Source organism: Neophocaena asiaeorientalis, unplaced genomic scaffold (assembly GCF_003031525.2).
Source record: "Neophocaena asiaeorientalis asiaeorientalis breed wild unplaced genomic scaffold, Neophocaena_asiaeorientalis_V1.1 scaffold218, whole genome shotgun sequence".
Lineage (NCBI taxonomy): Eukaryota > Metazoa > Chordata > Mammalia > Artiodactyla > Phocoenidae > Neophocaena > Neophocaena asiaeorientalis.
The window spans coordinates 13,906,040-13,925,144 of record NW_020172818.1 but is presented as its reverse complement, the minus strand read 5'-3'; the positions used below and the strand labels follow the sequence as shown (position 1 = coordinate 13,925,144).

General features: G+C 34.7%; 1 protein-coding gene across 1 annotated transcript in view; it reads left to right on the top strand.

The window, feature by feature from the left end:
• CXXC4 (CXXC finger protein 4) overlaps positions 1-18,586 on the top strand; it is a 29,088-nt gene extending 10,502 nt beyond the window's left edge. Inside the window, exons 3-4 of the mRNA XM_024741785.1 lie at positions 5-519; positions 18,500-18,586. Coding sequence (XP_024597553.1) covers positions 5-519; positions 18,500-18,544 — 560 coding nt within the window. The 3' untranslated portion in view covers positions 18,545-18,586. The remainder of the gene's footprint in view (positions 1-4; positions 520-18,499) is intronic.
• Positions 18,587-19,105: the final 519 nt, after the last annotated feature.

Genomic DNA, 19,105 nt, shown 5'->3' with positions numbered 1-19,105 from the left:
AAAGCTGGCTGCCCGCCAGAGCCGTCGTTGCAAATGGCAAATACTAATTTCCTCTCCACCTTATCCCCCGAACACTGCAGACCTTTGGCGGGGGAATGCATGAACAAGCTCAAATGCGGCGCTGCTGAAGCAGAGATAATGAATCTCCCCGAGCGCGTGGGGACTTTTTCCGCTATCCCGGCTTTAGGGGGCATCTCATTACCTCCAGGGGTCATCGTCATGACAGCCCTTCACTCCCCCGCAGCAGCCTCAGCAGCCGTCACAGACAGTGCGTTTCAAATTGCCAATCTGGCAGACTGCCCGCAGAATCATTCCTCCTCCTCTTCGTCCTCCTCGGGGGGAGCTGGCGGAACCAACCCGGCCAAGAAGAAGAGGAAAAGGTGTGGGGTCTGCGTGCCCTGCAAGAGGCTCATCAACTGTGGCGTCTGCAGCAGTTGCAGGAACCGCAAAACGGGACACCAGATCTGCAAATTTAGAAAATGTGAAGAGCTAAAGAAAAAACCTGGCACTTCGCTAGAGGTCAGAGGAGATGATTTCTTGTTTCCCAGTCTCCCCCCCTCCCTCCTCACTCCCCTGTCCTCACCCCTTCAGGGCTTCGTGTCTGGCTTCAAGATGCAGTACCCCTTTCCTTAAGCTTCATTCAGGTTGTAAGATACAGTTGTAGGTGGTTTGCGGAGGTCATGGCCTCTCCGCCACCCTCCCCAGCTGCACTTCGCCTGGAACCGCCCTCCATATGGGGAGGGCGCCCCTCCTTTTTAGCTCCGGGAGGAAAACTAATGTAATTGGTTTGAAAAATCAGAAGTTTCACATTCAATATGGTCAGAAATTTCCCTTGGTGGTTCAAAATGACCCCTCCCCCCTTATTATTATTTTTAAAAGCATCTCTGCCCAAAGGGTGGGACACATAACATTCTATATACTTTTATTGGGCGGGACTTATTAGTGGCCCAGTTGTAATAGTGAGGACACAGTTTGTGGCACACAAGCCTACATTCCCATTAACACACACACACACACACACACACACACACACACACACACACACAGTAATCATTGAAACGGAAATACATTAATTCAAAAGGGGATTTTCTACCCTCTTCTAGGATAATTTTTCTCCTTACCATGACAAAATGTTTGTTTCCTCATTTTATTTTCTGCATACTTGGTATTTTTCCGGAAAGTGGATATAGTATAGAAAGCTGAACACCATTTGCAGTTTTTAAGGAGAGATGACTTAGAATAGATACAATTTGTAGCAAGTGATGGTAATTTTATTTAAGAATGTCTTACATAGCTTAGAAACGAATGATTCCTAAAACTCAGTTACAAAAAATATAAATTTGAGGTTCTGCATTTAGCAGATTAACCATTTTGCAGTCACAAAATTGTTCTATACACCAAGCACTGTTTTGTTGGACACCCTATTTGGTCAATAATAGTTTCTTTTTCCTATATGCCCTTAAAACAGACAACGTACAGATTATCACTAAATTACTTGTTAAATTAGGCTTTTAATTATGTTAAATACAAAGATTGATGTGTTTGGTGGAAATTTCATATGGTGACCTGATCAAAACAAAAGGGGAAAAAATGGAAAATCAGAGGTAAATGGGTTTGGTGGCATATTTAGTAAAGAAATATGAACAGGTAATCATATTTAGCCTCTTGATATAATTTACAGAGTAGATGGCTAAGTGTTCATATATAGGTGGTGGATTTAGCATTAGGGAATATTCAATGGGCTGGATTGTAGGCTGAGAGTGGTTCTCACAAGTTATCATCAGAGGGAAATCTGCACATTTTTTTAAAAAATTGTGAACATGGCTTAAAGGAGTTTTCTCCAAGAAGGACTGGTCTTTAAAAGGAGAAGGGAAAACAGTTAAAGATCTTTGCATGTTTGAACACAAGTAAGATACAGTTTTTTTTTTAAGTTGTATTAATATAAGTCAAAACAAATAACACTTTGGAATTCCCTCAAAATCAATTTATATTGATATCATTATTGATTATGATCAATTCCATCAACATATTGCATTGATTCCTCTTTATAAAAGAACCCATCTCTGTTGAAAGTTTGACTTTACTCCAGGGTGGTTTATTACATTTCCTTTGGCAACTCTGCTTAAGCAAAGATAATAGCAATTATAAAGGCGTAGGTCCATGTGTTTTCTTAGGTGGCAAAAATTAGTTTTTAGCTTTCAATGATCTTCTCTGGATTAATATAACTTCTCTAGGTCTCTAAGGCCCATGGGCAGTTAAAATTCAGTTCATACTAAAGCCTCCTGTTATTGCCCAGTTGATAGCACTACATAGCTTTTTCTTTTTTTCCTCTCGAACTATAGTATCTAGGATTATAAAATCTAGAATTATAGATTTGGTGTTGCTAAGTGGCCTTCATCTTTTGCTAGACTCATGCTCTGCCTTCATCCCAATTTAGGGTATGTAGTAGATAGGACCACTGAATAATTCTCATTTATTTAGTAAGTAACCTCTCTGAACGAGTTTAATGTGAGTACCAAGAGGTTTTCTGCACAAGTTTCTATGCTGATTTATTAGTCTAAACAAATTTCATAAGTTTCCTTTTTTCTTCCTTTTGATAGTTTTCCCACAAACTTATCATGATCCTTAAGTTTCTTAGGCTTTTTTCTCACAAAATTCCATAGTATTACTTTTTCTTCTCTTTTAAAATTCTGTTGATCTTCAGAAACTGGGGTGTGGATGGGAGGGGAAACACATTTCTCTCTTTGTAGAGCTCTCTGAAGATGTTCTCCTAGCTATACACCCCTTCCTACCAGAGAATTGTTCTTGGTTCAAAGCTGAGATTCTTAATGGAATGCAATTTGGCAGAAAGAAAGAAAAAGTTTTGTTTTTTTAAAAATTTTAATTGGCTAACATTCTATCTAGGTCATTTTAAAGCGGCAAAGGCAGCATGATTGCCTTAAGCACATGTGTAACCACACAGTTATGGTTGTAGGAAACCAGCTGGATGCATGTCAGAGTGACAGGGTTTACATGACAGAACCAAAGCTGGAGCAGTGGTTGTGGGATGGTGAAAAGTACCCCTGCTGACCTGCTTCCCTCTCTAATTTGGTTTCTGTAACTTATCATCATCTGTGGAGATGTTTTAGATGTCAGGTAGCCTCCCTGGCTAAGGATGGTGATTTGGGGATTCATTATGGATATTACCTGTGGATTTCAGGTGTAAGTTCAGTAGCTAATATTTGTTGACTTTAAATTATGGACATCAATTAATATCTGGATTATAGTCATCACTACTATTCTTATTTATCACTTCAAGCCCCATGTGCTCTTCTTTCCCTTTGACTTATTCTCATGCCAAATACTGGAGGCGTAATCAGATTCTCAGGGTCAGTAAACTGAAATTAAGACAGATTCACATAGATGTGTTGGGATTCTTGCCCACATTTTTTAAAGCCTCCCCTCTGGCGTTCCTTTTAAAACTGCTTTACTTATTTCCACGTTTTCCTGCTTAGCCTCATGTTAAGAGCATCTTAACTCCTTTAAAATATATTAATAAAATCACCACTTTATAGTATTCCATATAACAATGCACATAAAACAAACTTAGTTTTCCTATGATACTGAGCACTGTATAGTTGCATATAAGGCTATTCATTTAGTCAATTACTCTACTAAAAAAATTATCACTGATTATTCAAAGCAGTCATTACAAATTCTGTATGCCCCTGTGCAGCAAAACTTATCTTAAAAACTTGTATCCTCAATGATCAATATTAAGTTCCCATATATTTTAAGAAACGTGATTACATAGTATGATAATACATTATATGACCGACCTTTGTCTCACACAAAGGTAATCTCATACAAAGGGAATCCTGTAGTTTTTATATTCACAGCAGTTACATTTCTGATACTAAGATCTAACTTTTTTTAAATCTCCCAACCTGATATGACAAGGGAGAAAATTGTCCCGTGGGTAACCCCAGCCTCGTAGTCCCTGAACATTGTTCAGGTGACATGATTGATCTCTGTGGGACAGCATTAGAGACCACACAGATCTGGTTTCTCTCCCATTAGCTGATTTATGGAATTACATTAGTAAGCAGTGCCTCAGGAGACTTCCCTGCCCCCGCTCTTGGCTCTCTGCTGAGTGTACATACCGCTGCCACCCAGGCTTTCTGTGAGCTAGAGGCAGGAGTTGGAAGAACATTAGAGTGAAGAGACTGAGAAACTGGAAAGTCAGGAAAAAGGATAATCTCATCTTCTTTCTTTTCTTTTCTCTCTTTTAAAAATTTATCTGCTGAATGAACGGGCCCCAAATAATTTTCCGCAAGTTAGGTTGAGGTCCTAAGAGGTCTCGTGGAAAGCATCCAGATATTGCCCCATGTTTGGTAACTGGATTTCGAAGAGTGTTCTAAGGGAGGAGGGACACATTTCCTATATACGACGTTAAGTTCTAAGAGCTTCAACCACACAAATGGCAATTGTAAAATTCTGGACAGAGCATTGTCTGCGATTTTTGCAGGAAGGTGGCACCTGCTTCCCCACCTTTTCATTTGTAGACCACACATAAAATAGGTGTGTCACTCAAACTCAGACTCTGTATGGTTAAATAACAAAACCGGTCAACAATTGAACATGTCATATAAGATTTGGAAGTTTGTGACAAAAAAAACCTACAGGTAAAATACAAATGTTTCGTATCTTAAACTGCAACATACAACAGTTTGTCATTTTATATCATAGTTCAAAAATGGGTTTTCAGTTTTCAGTTTTAAGAATCAAAAACATCCCGGTATAAAAATACACATTTTTGTTTTAATCAAAAGGAAAGAGGAAACTTTTCAAGAAATTCAAACCAAATGATAGTAGATTAACACTAGAATATAATATAGAAATAACATAGGGAAAAGAGTCTGAATTTCATAAATGCTAAGGAAAAAAGCTCAGAAAAGTTCAGCTTTGACTAAAGGCAGAAAATAGATTTGTTGCCAAGACATCAAAGTGTAATGCAAGTCCAGTGAGATTCTTTCCATCACTAGATTTAATACAAGTTAGTCAAAGTTGTTTTTAAAAGAACCACACATTTTAAAATAATTCCTAAATGAAAATCATACCCCTTCTCATCCAAACATCATGCAAATTCTAACCAATCTTTTGGATGGCAATTAGGAATAGTAGAATAAAAGCAATTAAAAGCATTTGTAAATTATCCTATAAGAATGTTTGTTTGAAGTTCAGCCGTCATTAAACAAAATAAAAATAATCAAAAAGCCAATAACAACAACAAACTTTAGACTTTAATCATATAAAAGTATTTGGATATTTTACGTGAGAATGGAAAGTATATCTAGTGATGAAGGAAACAAAAGTTACTTGATTTTTAAACTTTTTAATTAATTGATTACTGAAGCATTGCTGCATATTTTCGTTAGTTTTAGTCAACTGTTCTCCTGGGTGAATACTTAAGAATTTTGCACAGTGCAGACTTACAGATTGACAAATACAGGACAATTTAGTAAAATAGTCTGTAAGACTAAAAACTGAAAGGTGTGTAAAAAGACATGGGCATTTCATCCATATTTGTTCTAGAGTACAAGGTTGGAGACTGAAGAACTATGTCAGGGTGATCCTGGAGACACTGGTAGAATATTCCCTCTGGATATAAACGTAAACCAAAAAACTACTGGAGTGTTCCCCAGGAACAGGTTGAAGTGTATCTTAAAAAAAAACTCATCTGAAGTAGTTGGTGCTCTTAGAACTTACTGTTCAATCTCAATTGGTCAGATTGAATATGTAGTTTACTTTTACCAGAAAACAATTCACTTTTTAATTTTGCTTTGGAAAAATGTAACAAAATGTCCTACTATCCAATAAGTTTCACAAGCCTGGATATGCTTCAGTCTCTTACATTTATTTTTATTCATATTTTACAAATATTAAAAATGAGCTCATTCATCATATAAAAATATCTACTTAAATTAGTAGGTTAAATTCAAGATTTATTGAAAGGCCCATGTAAATATGCAAGTTGGAGAAAGGACTATTCTTTCAGTTTTCCTCTTTATTTTATTTTATTTTTTATTTTTTTATATTTTTATTTTTTTGCGGTACGCGGGCCTCTCACTGTTGTGTCCTCTCCCACTGTGGAGCACAGGCTCCGGACGCGCAGGCTCAGCGGCCATGGCTCACGGGCCCAGCCGCTCCGCGGCATGTGGGATCTTCCTGGACTGGGGCATGAACCCGTGTTCCCTGCATCGGCAGGCGGACTCTCAACCACTGCGCCACCAGGGAAGCCCTTCCTCTTATTTTTGGATTAGATTTCTAAAAGCAAAAATGAGCCCAAAATAATGGTAAAATCTTTCACCTTTATAAGTGTGATTTTTCAGTCACCAATTAGAACATCAGATGATCTTGGCTGGGGAAGTAGAGCACTCTAGATAATATCTTTTTTTTTTTTTTTTTTTTTTTAACAAAAACCTGTTTTCAAGACAGTACTTTCTTTGGTGGGATCAGTGTAAATTTTGAGGATTTTGTGCATGCATAATTGTATTCCTTCATTTGTGCTGCAATGCTTCTGCTCATTCTTAACATACTTTTTCATCTAGCATTTATGCTATTGTCCTTAGTAGTTTCAAAATATTGAGGGAGGGACACACAGGTGGTTTTATCCTTCAGTCATATCTTGTTCCATCACATGCAAACACCTGTCCTGAAATTGAATTATTCTGCAGGATAATCGAAAAGCCTCCCTCTATTCAGCATCACATGTTTTCTGTTGTTTATTGAGTTATGTTGCAGCATACTTCAGATGCGACAGACATTTAATAATGTTGAAGACTTAGCTCTGCAGGGGCTAAAAGGATCCCAGCAGGCTTGTTAACTTCTACTCTAAAACATTATGAGAAATATTTTTTTCTCTGTGAAACTTCAAGGCTTTCTCTTAATTTATTTCAAGAGCATAAGAATCCATAGCCAGGTATGAGAGCGAACCTGTGAAATTTTTTTGTTTTTCTATTTTTTTGATCTTTAACCTATCAATATCACGTTACATTTCTTACTCAGAAGACAGTGGCAAAGCAAACAACTGCTTTTCCAAAGAACTAATAGCTAAAGATGCATTTCTTTGGCTGATATAAAACCAAATATAAATTATATTTAGAAAAAATAAACTACTAGTTTCTTGGCTTTTCACTTATTTTATAATTAAAAATAATATTTGGGCCCTTGTGGCTACAGTTAGGTGATAGATTGTGGGAAGAGCCACTCGTTTCAAGTAACTTACCAGTTGAACAATATTAGCTACATCAGCATTACTTCTCTGAACTTTATTTCCTCAACTGTGAAATGGACATAGTAATACCAACCTTCACTACAACTTTTAATATTGTGTGTAGGTTCATGTTCTTTGTATACTGAAAGATGCTATACGATTTCTCGTTCCTAATTTAAAGTCATCAATAAAAAGTAGAGGAGAAGACAATTACATTTACAGATAATTCAGTATACCAACAAGTTACTTATAGTTATCAGAAATTAAAGCCCATGTAGACTATTTTGTGGCTTTGAGTTTTCTGAATATTTGTCTTAATCATCCAGTTCACCAAAGATCTGGCATGATTTCACTTGGAAAGAGATAAACCTGATAAACAAATCCTCCTTCCTCCAAAGGCACACCACTACCATAAATTTCTGTATCTTTTAATAGATTTTGTGTGTGCGTGTGTGTGTGTGTGTGTGTGTATGTGCGTTTCAACTCAATACCTTTTTTTGGCTACTATTTCCTTTATTTGGACAGACACAGGAGTTGTTCTAAATGTGCATTTGTGAGTTTTAGAAAATCATTGTAAGAAATGATTAAATGCTTGTCACAGATTCTGGTTGGAGAACATATTTATAAACACTGGAAAATTGTAGAGTTACTCTTGTTTTTGAAGATGGGGTGTGTGTGTGTGTGAGTGAGTGTGTAGGAAGTTAAACAGGTAGATACACATTTTGAGATTAAAAAGTGAAGTGACTATGCAGAGCTTTTTCTTTTTTCTTTTTAATAAGAAGAGAGTATTTATGAAATGAAGAAAGTTAGTGAGCAATAATAGAAAATGCTGTTGGTTTTCTGGGAGAAAATAGTGATAAGCCCTAAAAGATTTGGAATAGTAACCAAGAAAGCTTTAAAAACGAAGGAGAAAGAGATATTCAAGCCAGGGTGCAATGCAGTATCTAGAAGAAGTTCTGTCAGGATAGGGTATGGAAGTCTGCTTTGCTGACTATAACTGCTGAAGCAGTTATAGAAGTTTTGCAGAGAATGGAAACAATAAAGGGGGGAGATAATGTTTTCATGCTTGACTCAATACATTTGGTTAGGGAGTCAGAGCTGAGTCTAAAGTTCAGTGGAGTGGCCGCTGAATTAGAGACAAGGAAAAACAGATTGTGTTTTAGCTGATGTTATTATGTTTACTTATGCCTTTGAAACATTTGGTAGAATAACTCCCGAGTGTAACTGAATACTTCCAAGATGGGTGGAAGATGGGATTCCATTTAGGTGTCATATTCATCTAAACTCATATTTCAGAGGACGTTCTGGAGCAAGTTAAGAAAAGTGTCAAACTATGGGGGAAACTGTGGTGAAAGTGCTGCTTCTTGCTCAAGGACTTAAAAAAAGCCTCTGGATGATTGATAGTATCAAAAGGATAGAGATCAAGTAGGATGAGAGAAGAAAGGGATAAATGTTTATAGAGCAGGAAGAGTCATGGGCATTTCTGTATTTCAGCAAATCTGGCAAATTCTGGAGAAGATGTATTTTCTTTAAAACTTTACAGAGTGAAAAGAGATGAAGTAAATTTTTAAAAGATAATAGACTATATAGATTTAGTTGGAAATGATGATTATGAGTGATGGTGAATCAGTGGCAGAAAAATAACTGCTGGGCAAAGACTTCTCTATGGGAAATGTTCTTGTTTATAGGTTAAATGAGATCAAGGACGGTTTTAATGGAGTTGAGAATAAGGAAAAGAGATAAAATTCTCAGTTGTATGTAGATGAATGCAAAGTGAGATGTGGCATCTTCTCAGAAACACTCAGTGTGCTCTAATTGTCAGTCATGAAAAACAAAATAGAGAACACTAGCCTTTAAAATGCCAAAGGATATACATATTGGTTCTTCTATGTAAGGCTGCTATCCATAGAGTTAAATGCGTTATGAAGTGGAGTGGTTTTGGATTTTCCTCATGTGATGCTTTTCACATGTACATGTTATTTGTATGGTGTGAAGTTGTGTTTTGCAAACTACAGGTGACAACACATTAGTGGTCCATGAAAACCAATGTGTTGGCTTATCGCTAGGATTTTAAGAACATAGAATAGAATGGAATGGAGCAGAAAATATATGTGTATCACATGTAGTAAGAGTACATATTGTTAAACTTTTGTTTCAGTTATGTATGTACACATAAATGTATGTGTATGCATGTACTAGGCTGCTATGTAGAATGTATTTCCAACTGTTGATTGCAGTCAAAAAAGCTTGAAAAACACTAGTTTAGTGACAGCCACAACACTATTGAACAAATCTGTAGTGAGGAAAGAAATTACATTTGTAAATGGAACAATGTTACCAAGATAAAAAGTAAAATGTAAATGTGTTTCTATAAGCAGTGTGTCTTTACTTCTCCTAGGCAGGTCTGTACCTATAAGGTATATTCATGAATTCATGGTATATACTAAACACATGGCAAACCCTTGATAAATTCAATTCAATTCAACATATCTTTAGGTAGGAACTGTTATTTTCTGAGATTTGTAGTAAGTGCTGTGGATACATACACATACACATACACACATCTTCGCTTAAGGAACTCAAACTTTTCTTTATTCCTAACTGCCTTTTTAAAATACCTATGTCATTCCCTAATTCTACATCTTAATCTTTCATCCAAGATAATTAGCTCCCTACTTACATTCTTAATTCTCAGCCCCAAATAATGGACGCATTTCAAGTGATATAATTGTAACTTTAGAAAACTCTGAAAGCAATCTCACACCTATTTAAAAGCCTTGGGATTCCTTAATTCATCCTTGGCCTAGTTGTTCCCAGATCTAGATAAGAAACACATACTGCTATCTGTGGTTTCTACTTGGCTACCTCATGTGGTTATGTTGTGTAGTATTAAGTTTTCTATTAGTACTCCAGAATGTTTCAAGGAATAAGAAAAGAAAAAGGAATTCTTGCCTTGAACATACTGAGAATCTACAGTATGTCTTGTTATATCAAGCATATTTTACAGAGTACTGGAAACCCTTGTATGACCTGAATAAGAGAAAGAGCTATATTGAAAGAAAGAAATAAAGGAAGGAAGAAAAGAAGAAAGGGAGGGAGGGAGAGAGGGAAGACAGGCAGACTGTAGTGTTATAGATTAAAGAGAAATGAGAAAGGAGCATGTTGGCAGAAAGGATTGTCATGTTCAAGGTCATCGTTTTGAGTCTGGTTTAAATAAGAAATTAGTAGAAGTGGTTAATGCCTCAAATTTTATTTTAAAGATGCCATGAGTCTGGGTTTAGATTCACTAGAACCACTCAGCATTTTTTCTTTTCATTTACCATAGTGGATAAAATAGTTTCATGTAAACTAACTAGATTTTTTTCCTCCTAATTTCTCTTTAAGAGTAATTTGCTCAAGTCTGTAATTAGAAACATAGAAATGCCAAGATGGGAAAACTGATGCTAAAAATTGATGATGGTGTTTAGGGAGATAGAGGCCATCAGCATCTATAAACAACTAACTGTTCAAAAATATCAATGTAATTTTTAAGGGATTATACAGAGAATTTCCTGGAAAATACAGAATTGCACATATAGAAAAGAGTCCAGAAAAATGATGAAAAGAATATTAATCACTACAGCTTATAAATCCTGTGCCTGAAAAAGGTTAGGCTTATTAATTTACTCTACTAGTTAGTTAACTATGCGATTGTGACTCTGTTTGCATGAAGATGGAGTACATGATACACATAGAAAAAGAAGTAGTACATGGAAATTCCCTGAGGAGAAATTTGACTCTTAAATTAAGGACTTGCTCTAGAACAAGATATGGTGATACCATGTTAATGTAGACTGCTTCAGAGTGTATGCCCTCTTAATGAGGGAGATTAACCAAAATACATTTCTAAAGAGCCAAGTAACATGTAATAACTTGATTAAATTAAAATTGTTGACTATATACCTTTTAATTTTATTATTTAAACAGAAAATTAAGGGAAGAAACCAAGAAGTCAGCATGACTGTGAATTTAAACATTCAGTGTATTGGCAATTGCGGTTATTAAAAAGTTTTTTGTTTTTAAAGAAATACTCCAAGCAACATGTGATTCTCAGAAGTATAGTTTTTAATCAAGTACATTATTTTGCTGATAATATCTAATGACTGTGAAATGCTTGGAATTTTCTCTAAATTCCTCCAAGCAATTAATGGACATAAAACATGCTTTGGTTTCTAGACTGGGTCTATCTCAGTGGTTGGCTTTTTGTCATAGAAGATACTGAACCAAATGAAGTTCAGTGACTACATTCAAAATATTATAGAACTCAGCCCAAGAGGAATTTTCTATTAAACTTATTTTCACTTTTTATGTAATATAGAAAAAAATGAATATTTCTCAAATTCCCACATCTCTAATAATCAAAAAGAAGCACCATAATTTGAATTTCTTATAGAGATTAGGTGTAACTATTGTATTTTATTTGAATAGAAGTTAGAGGCTGTCCAAATCATGGCTTTGATGGTTTTAAAAATCACCTCAAAAAAATTTTTTTAAAAATTACCTCAAGTTTTTTAACTGACCTCCCATTTCTTCACATTTTATGTGAATATTTCTTCTCTTCAATAAAAGGTGACAGTTCACTGTCTGCTTTAAAAAAATAACCAAAATTTTAAAAAATTGTCCAACAACTTGGTCATGAAAAGAATGCTGGTGGTGTTTTCAATAGCTAATTAGCAATGATCTCACCTAAAGGTATTGTTGTAGTCAACAGGAATCAGTAGAGTGACTTTGAGGGGAGATAGAATTATTTAACTTGTGTCTGCCATATATATATATATATATATATATATATGAATTCATACATTCATATATACGTATGTCTATTCAGATTCATTATCATATAACCATATATTTTTTCATAAAGATTTAAACATATTGGCATATATAAATAAAATTAACTCTAGATATTTTAATCATTCTTGACAGTATTGATTTTATTAACCTGATTTTTGCTTTTTTAATATCAATTTTACTTTTAATTTCCTTTCACACTTCCTCTTATACATAGGTTAAAAATAATATATAAAATAGTTTTTCAAAAGCATCTTTTAAATTTATGGATTGTTGAAAATTTTTTCTCTTTCTGCTTATCCTGGTACCATCCCTATTATAGTTTATTTTTATAAATCCAAGAATATTTTAATCACTAAACTACCCATGTGTAACACAATAAATTTGCTTATTGTTGGAAGGATGTGGTTTGAAGTGTTTTTACCAAAAGCAATTGAAATATAGTCCTATATAGCATTAATCAAGACACTTGCCTAAATCAAGTAGTTACATTAGATACTGAGGCCAAAAGTGGGTGCCTTTTTTGGCCACTTCTGGGCCAGTGGGAATCTTGGTGTCAAACTGTTACTTCTCTTCCTACCAACCCACTCCTTCCCCATATACACACACACACACCTTTGGACAGTTGTCTTCCTTACTGGCTCTACCACCATATTGACTTGATTTAGCACCTTTCCAACATAGTATATAATCTCATCTTTCCATTTACAAAAGTTAGCTAAGTTTAAAGTCATGCCATCACAGTGGTGATGGGGAGGGTGGTGGTGTTCTCATAGGAGGGGGGAAGAGGAAGAGCCCTCATATTTGCAAGGCAGAAGAAGTAGCAGGAGCAATAGCCCACAGGGAATCAATCCTAATGAAAAAGCCATCTCTAGTTCCACCATTAATCAGAGAAATCCTGGCTCCAAATGTCAGTTTGGAAACCAGAAAAGTGGAATGCTCCTTATAATCATATTTAAGACCTCCAAAAATGTGAGTCATAAAAGTTAAGCAGTTACTTATTTGGTGCTTTCTCCCTTTAAAAGAGGGGTCTAATATTCCCATTAGTGGTATTTGATAGGTGTTTTAAGTTTACATCTGGATCATGGCCAAAATAAGGTGTGAGCATACCAAAGACTTGTACAGTTATATGATGAATGAATCTGAATTATGAGAAGAATTAATCTGGTAGACAGCACATATATGATACATGTAAATTACAACAGGACAGAATGAGAAAGTAAGTTAGGTGTACTTTGAAAAGGGGAAACAGTGTATACTTACATTAATCCATATATTTTAAAATATTGGAATTGTTAAAATATAAAGTTATTTTTTATTATAATAACAGTAAATTATTGGGCTGTGAGCTTATCATTTATCATAAATTAATTGTTCTCTCAAACTTACTGAACTATGCTATACCTGTGCTTGCTAATAATTCTACTATAGTTATTGGATTATGGTTTTTAGAATATACTATTTGTAAATAGGATATAGAAAAATATTTTTGCCTAAAACATCTTGGGGAGTCTCTAACATTTACTAGGTATCATTTTAGACCATAACTACTGATCATCCAAATTTGTAATAATGTGCATGTGTGTGTGTCTTCACATTCACAGTATTGTACAGTATATGTAATACAATTTTCCATTTCTCCAATTAGGTTTTGAAATTTTGTTGGTACAAAACTTAAGAACCTATATAACTTGATATTTTAGCATTTTTTGTGAATCAAATCAGAAAAAAAAGTAGTTTCTTTTTTAACCATGAGGAATCCTTTTCCTTTTGTTCAGGTACAATGCCCCAAATTTTGAAAGTTTCATATGAAGCCAAAACAAAATGTAATCAAATGTCTAAAGGCAAACAATGATTCCTGCTATTCTTTTTTTGTCATATTTATTCATGTACTTCCTGTTGCAGAATTTCAGTGATTCATTAAGGTTTTCAAGTTCTAGTGCAAAGAGGTAAATCAAATGCGGTGAGGGGTTCCAATTTCAAGGACTTAGATGCTCAGAAGTCTAAGAAACTTATAGTGGAGCTTCTCACAGTGAAAACAAAAGTTTTTATTTGAAATGTATGTATTACAAAAGAGTGTATAAGAAGCTGTATTGGCTAACTACAATTCGAAATTGCTTTGCTTTTGGTTGGAAAAAGCATACTTCCCATAATTATATGGGGATCGGAAAATGATTGGGTGTTTATGTTTCTTTAATTAATAATAAATGGGGAAACAGGAAATTATTTTTTGATTAATCTAAGAATAATGGTACCCCAAAATACTGACTTCAGCTTGGGAAGTATTGTATTAGAGCCATCCTGTTTCACAATAGAATTCTGAAGGCCTAGGTGAATCACTGAGACTTTTGGATTAGAAACTACATGAATAAATATTGGAAAGATATAGTTAACTTTAGTTACAGAATTTGCTAATGTCTTAATTATTATCTCAATTTATAACTTTTATGCATTCTGAAGTGAATTTCAGCATCGAGTTGTCTTTTATTTGCTCTTTAAAAACTCATGTCTAGCTTTATTAAAAATGAATACTGAATACTGCAACTGAATACTGCAACATTTTACATATTGTATCTAGCTAGACGTGAATAGCCAATCCCATATAAATTCATATGTAGGAAAGTATAGATACCCAATTTCAGTTTTTAGGAGATGAGTTTTTATTAGGCTTGACATATTTTAAACAAGAGTATGTAGGTGCATGCCCGACCTAAAGATACCACAGTTCACATGACTGCCTACCAAGCACCAAAAGAGAAAGTTATGCTCAAATTCTTAAGGTAACGGATTTGGGGATGTTTACTGATTTTAGGTCATTTAATTTTTCTTCATTGCTGATTTAATGAAAATCAAGCTGAAATACATTTCTGCCAGAGACATATTGATAATTTTTGTATTCATTTTTTTAAAGAAGTAAATGTAAAACGTACTTAGGTTTGGATTATATAATTATTTTATTCAATAATTTGCCTTTTAAAGTTATTTAGGAGGAAAACAGAAGGCATTCCTTTAAACTTGAAGGTCATTCTGGGTCTGGCTCTTGTAGGGGTGATTTCCCTGGAACACCACACTTTACAGCAGTACCAGAAGGAGAACTGGGGGCTGCAGGTTTCTCCCCAGGCCTCCTGGGAGCAAGGCTGCTGTTTGCCAGTGTTTGCACCGGTGTGAGCGGTGAAGACTCCCTTAAACAATGCTGATCAACTCAATTATATTCTTTACCTCCCCACCCCCTTCTCTTCCTGGAGAATCTGGCTTCCCTGTCACTCAGGATAACGATTTCCTGCAAGCATCACTGAGATCCAGAAAGTCACTGTAATCTCATCAAGAATGTGATTCCCCAGCTGGGACTCTTGAATTCATATAACCTGAAAGTAGCTAGTTAGGGTGCTTAATCCACCACATTGGTGTGGTGAAGCCCCCCAACCATTTAAAATAGAAGTCCTCTTACAAAGACGACCTCATTAGAGAAGATATGTCCCCAAATTAGGACAGACTTAATTAGAACCCATAATTTAACCCAATGGTTTACATATGAAAACAGTGTTGCTACCCCCATTCTGGCTTAAAAGAATCAATCCAGGCCCTAAGGAAATTTCCAGTGAGCCCAGTGAAAATTGGGCAGGAGATTGGATATACATCTGTTTTGTGTGGCCTGTGGGATGCTGAAGAGTTTTGTTTTTTTTTTTAACCCTGAAACAAAACTTAGAGAATCCTCACTTCAAGTTTCTGGTGAATGCCTTGAAGATTTGTTCCAATTAATGCACCAGTGGTTTTCCTAAATTTTCTCACATATTTTAGGTGATTTCCCAACTAATCATTTTTAGGGTTCAACCTCAAAGATCTTAATATAAGGGAGAAATAATTTTTAATAGGTGCATCCCTGCTTACCTTCTCCCTTTCCCTGTAGCAATGAATTGTCTGTATCCTTATTTTTGGAGATACATACTGGTCTCAAAATTGCATATATACTAATATGTACACATCACAGTGCAATTTTGTGACAGGTCATGTCAGTAAAGAAAACTAGCTCTCTGCTTTTCTCATATCGGCATTATCTAATTACTATTTAGTGCTAACAAGCACTGAGAAGCGATTATCTTTTTCCTCACAACAATGACCTTTGATCTCAGGTGGCATTTTATAAAGCTTGCTTTTCCTAAATATTGCAGATGAAATTGAGTGGTGGAAAGGGGCACAGGAAGAGCCAAGAATTGGAAGAGAGATTTAAAAATGAAACTAAGACATAAGGAGTTCATCTCATTTAAAAAATGTGCTCCATATATTTCTTCTGTTTATCTTCATAAACATATATGTTTATCAGGATACAAGATATATAAGTATATACTTACAGTCTTATTTCCAGTTGGCATCTGAGAGTAAGTTGGCATCTCTTTGTCACATACTGTACACATAAATGTGAATATATATGGATATATATGCACATGTTTATTTTTCATGTGTGATTCTGCAATGCATGGATATGCTTAGATCTAACTTATCTTGTTAAAAATGACTACATTTATATAAGTATGCATACTTATATAAAATTTATTCTTAGTTGGCATCAGGCAGCAAGTTAGCATCTGGTGTAAACTAGGTTTTCATTTACTGCTTATATATATATGTGTGTGTGTAAAGCACGAATATTAAGATGAATGAATATATTTTCTTATTATTTCATACAGTACTTTTAATAATGATTAAATAAGTGTAATGAGCATATATAATTACATATATCATTTAAAAGTTACTTTTTTAAAAGTAGTAAAGGGGTTTTTCTCACCAACCAAGTCAAATGATGGGGATCCAGGTATGCGTAGTGAACTGGCGAGAAGAAGACAGATTAACCCATGAGGAGTAGGGAGTACAATGTTAGTCAGTACTATTTTTCTGGGAATAATGGACCTTTCTGTTTGTGATTTTAGAAAATATTCACAAGTTTTAATATTTTTTGTATACCTGTATGTAAACTTGAATTAGACAGCGTTAGTTTGTTCTTAACACGTTCATTGTGAAATATATCATGTTGACTATGAGCACAGTTTTTTTAAACTTCTATTTAATACAGATAAGCCAAAATGGTTATTTTATTCATTTAAATTTCGTTTGACATCTCAATTAACACAGTTTTATTTTTAGATGACATTGCTGCAGTAGGACTTTGTCAACCAAATAAGTCATATATGAGAAAGTAAATAAAAGCTAAGCTCAATTATTAAAGTGTTTGTAGTAGAATTTTTCATGTATTTTCTGAAAATTCAAGTGCTGTTAACACTGTCTTAAGATGTGTTTACAAGGGTTGTGTGTGTGTGTGTGTGTGTGTGTGTGTTCTTTTATACCTACTCAGTGTTTTGGTAATATTCAACATACCAATTTACATACTTACTAGTCTATAGCAGCTGTCTTATAGGCTACACAGGCTTGTTGGACAGGTCTAAGGAAGAAAATCAACTGCTTTTTGCCCTACGGGAAAATTTACTCTTAGCTTGTTTTTCCTCATGTATCATCAATGTGTACTCATGTGATTCTGTTTTATAAAGAGGAGTATGGCATGATGAATTACTGTAGCGTTAATAAATAAAGGAAAATTTGATAGCTTAACTACTGTTTATCCAGCGAAAAACCCCACAGTAACTGTAAGCTTCTCGTTAAAAGGATTGCTCATACATTTAGTGCTGGCTTATTACTCCTTTGGAAAACTATAGTATTTTTCTGGTGCAAAAGGATCGCTATGCTCCATTGAGTATCATTGGTTAGTTATAAGTTTGTCTCATATATATGACATTAATTCGTTGCAAATGCAGACATTTTAAAATAGTGGTATATTTTGTCCGTATAGTTCTCATTCCATTATATGTAGGAATGTTTAGCATTAGTAGTTATTAAATACAGACGTAATATTGATGTTATATTTGTTGTCCTGTCGTAAAAGAAACTCTCCAGAATAAAGAAATTACTTCACTGAATTCTGAACATCAGCCTTACATAGGCTGCATATGTATGTAGCAGATACAGATTTTAAGTATGCTTGCTGGCTCTAGCAAGCATACTTAAAATGCAGCCTATGTAAGGCTGATGTAAGTATATACTGTATCTGGTCTTCCTACTATTGGCTAATAGTTTGAACCTCCCCCTTTCTTCTGATTGCCATCCATGTTCTAGGCTGTGTGTCCTATATTTTTTAGACCAATATGTTTTAATCATTATATTTAGTAAATTATCATTAAAGTCAGTATTCTAATTTTTATAATATTCTAAGATTAAACATTTGTTTTTTATTAAATGTTGAAATATACAAGTCATTATGTTGTGTATAGCTGACTGAAAATATTACTGAAGTGTAAAGGAGAAAAATCTAATTTTATATTGACATAGAAAGAAAGCTTAACTTGTTTTCTTGCTCTTTTTTTATAGAGAACACCTGTTCCCAGCGCTGAAGCATTCCGATGGTTCTTTTAAAGCAGTAGTATATCTTATTTTCAAGGCATTTGGAAGTGAAAGGCAAACTAAATGTCTTGTTTTAAGAAACTGCTTAGTCCACCACTGAAGAAAATATCCAGATATTATTTTCATTTTATGTATAGGGGTTTCTTCAAAAAAAAAAAGGAAAAGAAAAGAAAAAAGACATATAAAAATAATCTGGGAGCTTGGGGAATTGGCCAGTCTATTTACTTTCAATACCCTGATTCTTTCTTTGATGTAATTTAGCTATCCTAGTGAAGTTGTTGTCTATTTTGAAAGTGGCTGTAAAAAATAAGTTTGGGTAAGCCCCTGCTGTAAAATCATGTATCTTTGCAAAGTACATATCTATACTTCATTTTCAAATATATGTGTTTCAGTACTGTAAACTGTACAGATAGCAGCTTGTATTTTGTGTGTTTAGACACAAGGAGACAATCATCTCTGAGCATCTATGGAGATTAACAGTTTGTACACAACAGTCTGGTTCTGCGAGTTAAATCTGGAGCAATAAATTTTAGCTTTAAATATCTTTTGCCAGTTGTTTCTAGGAGCAGCAAC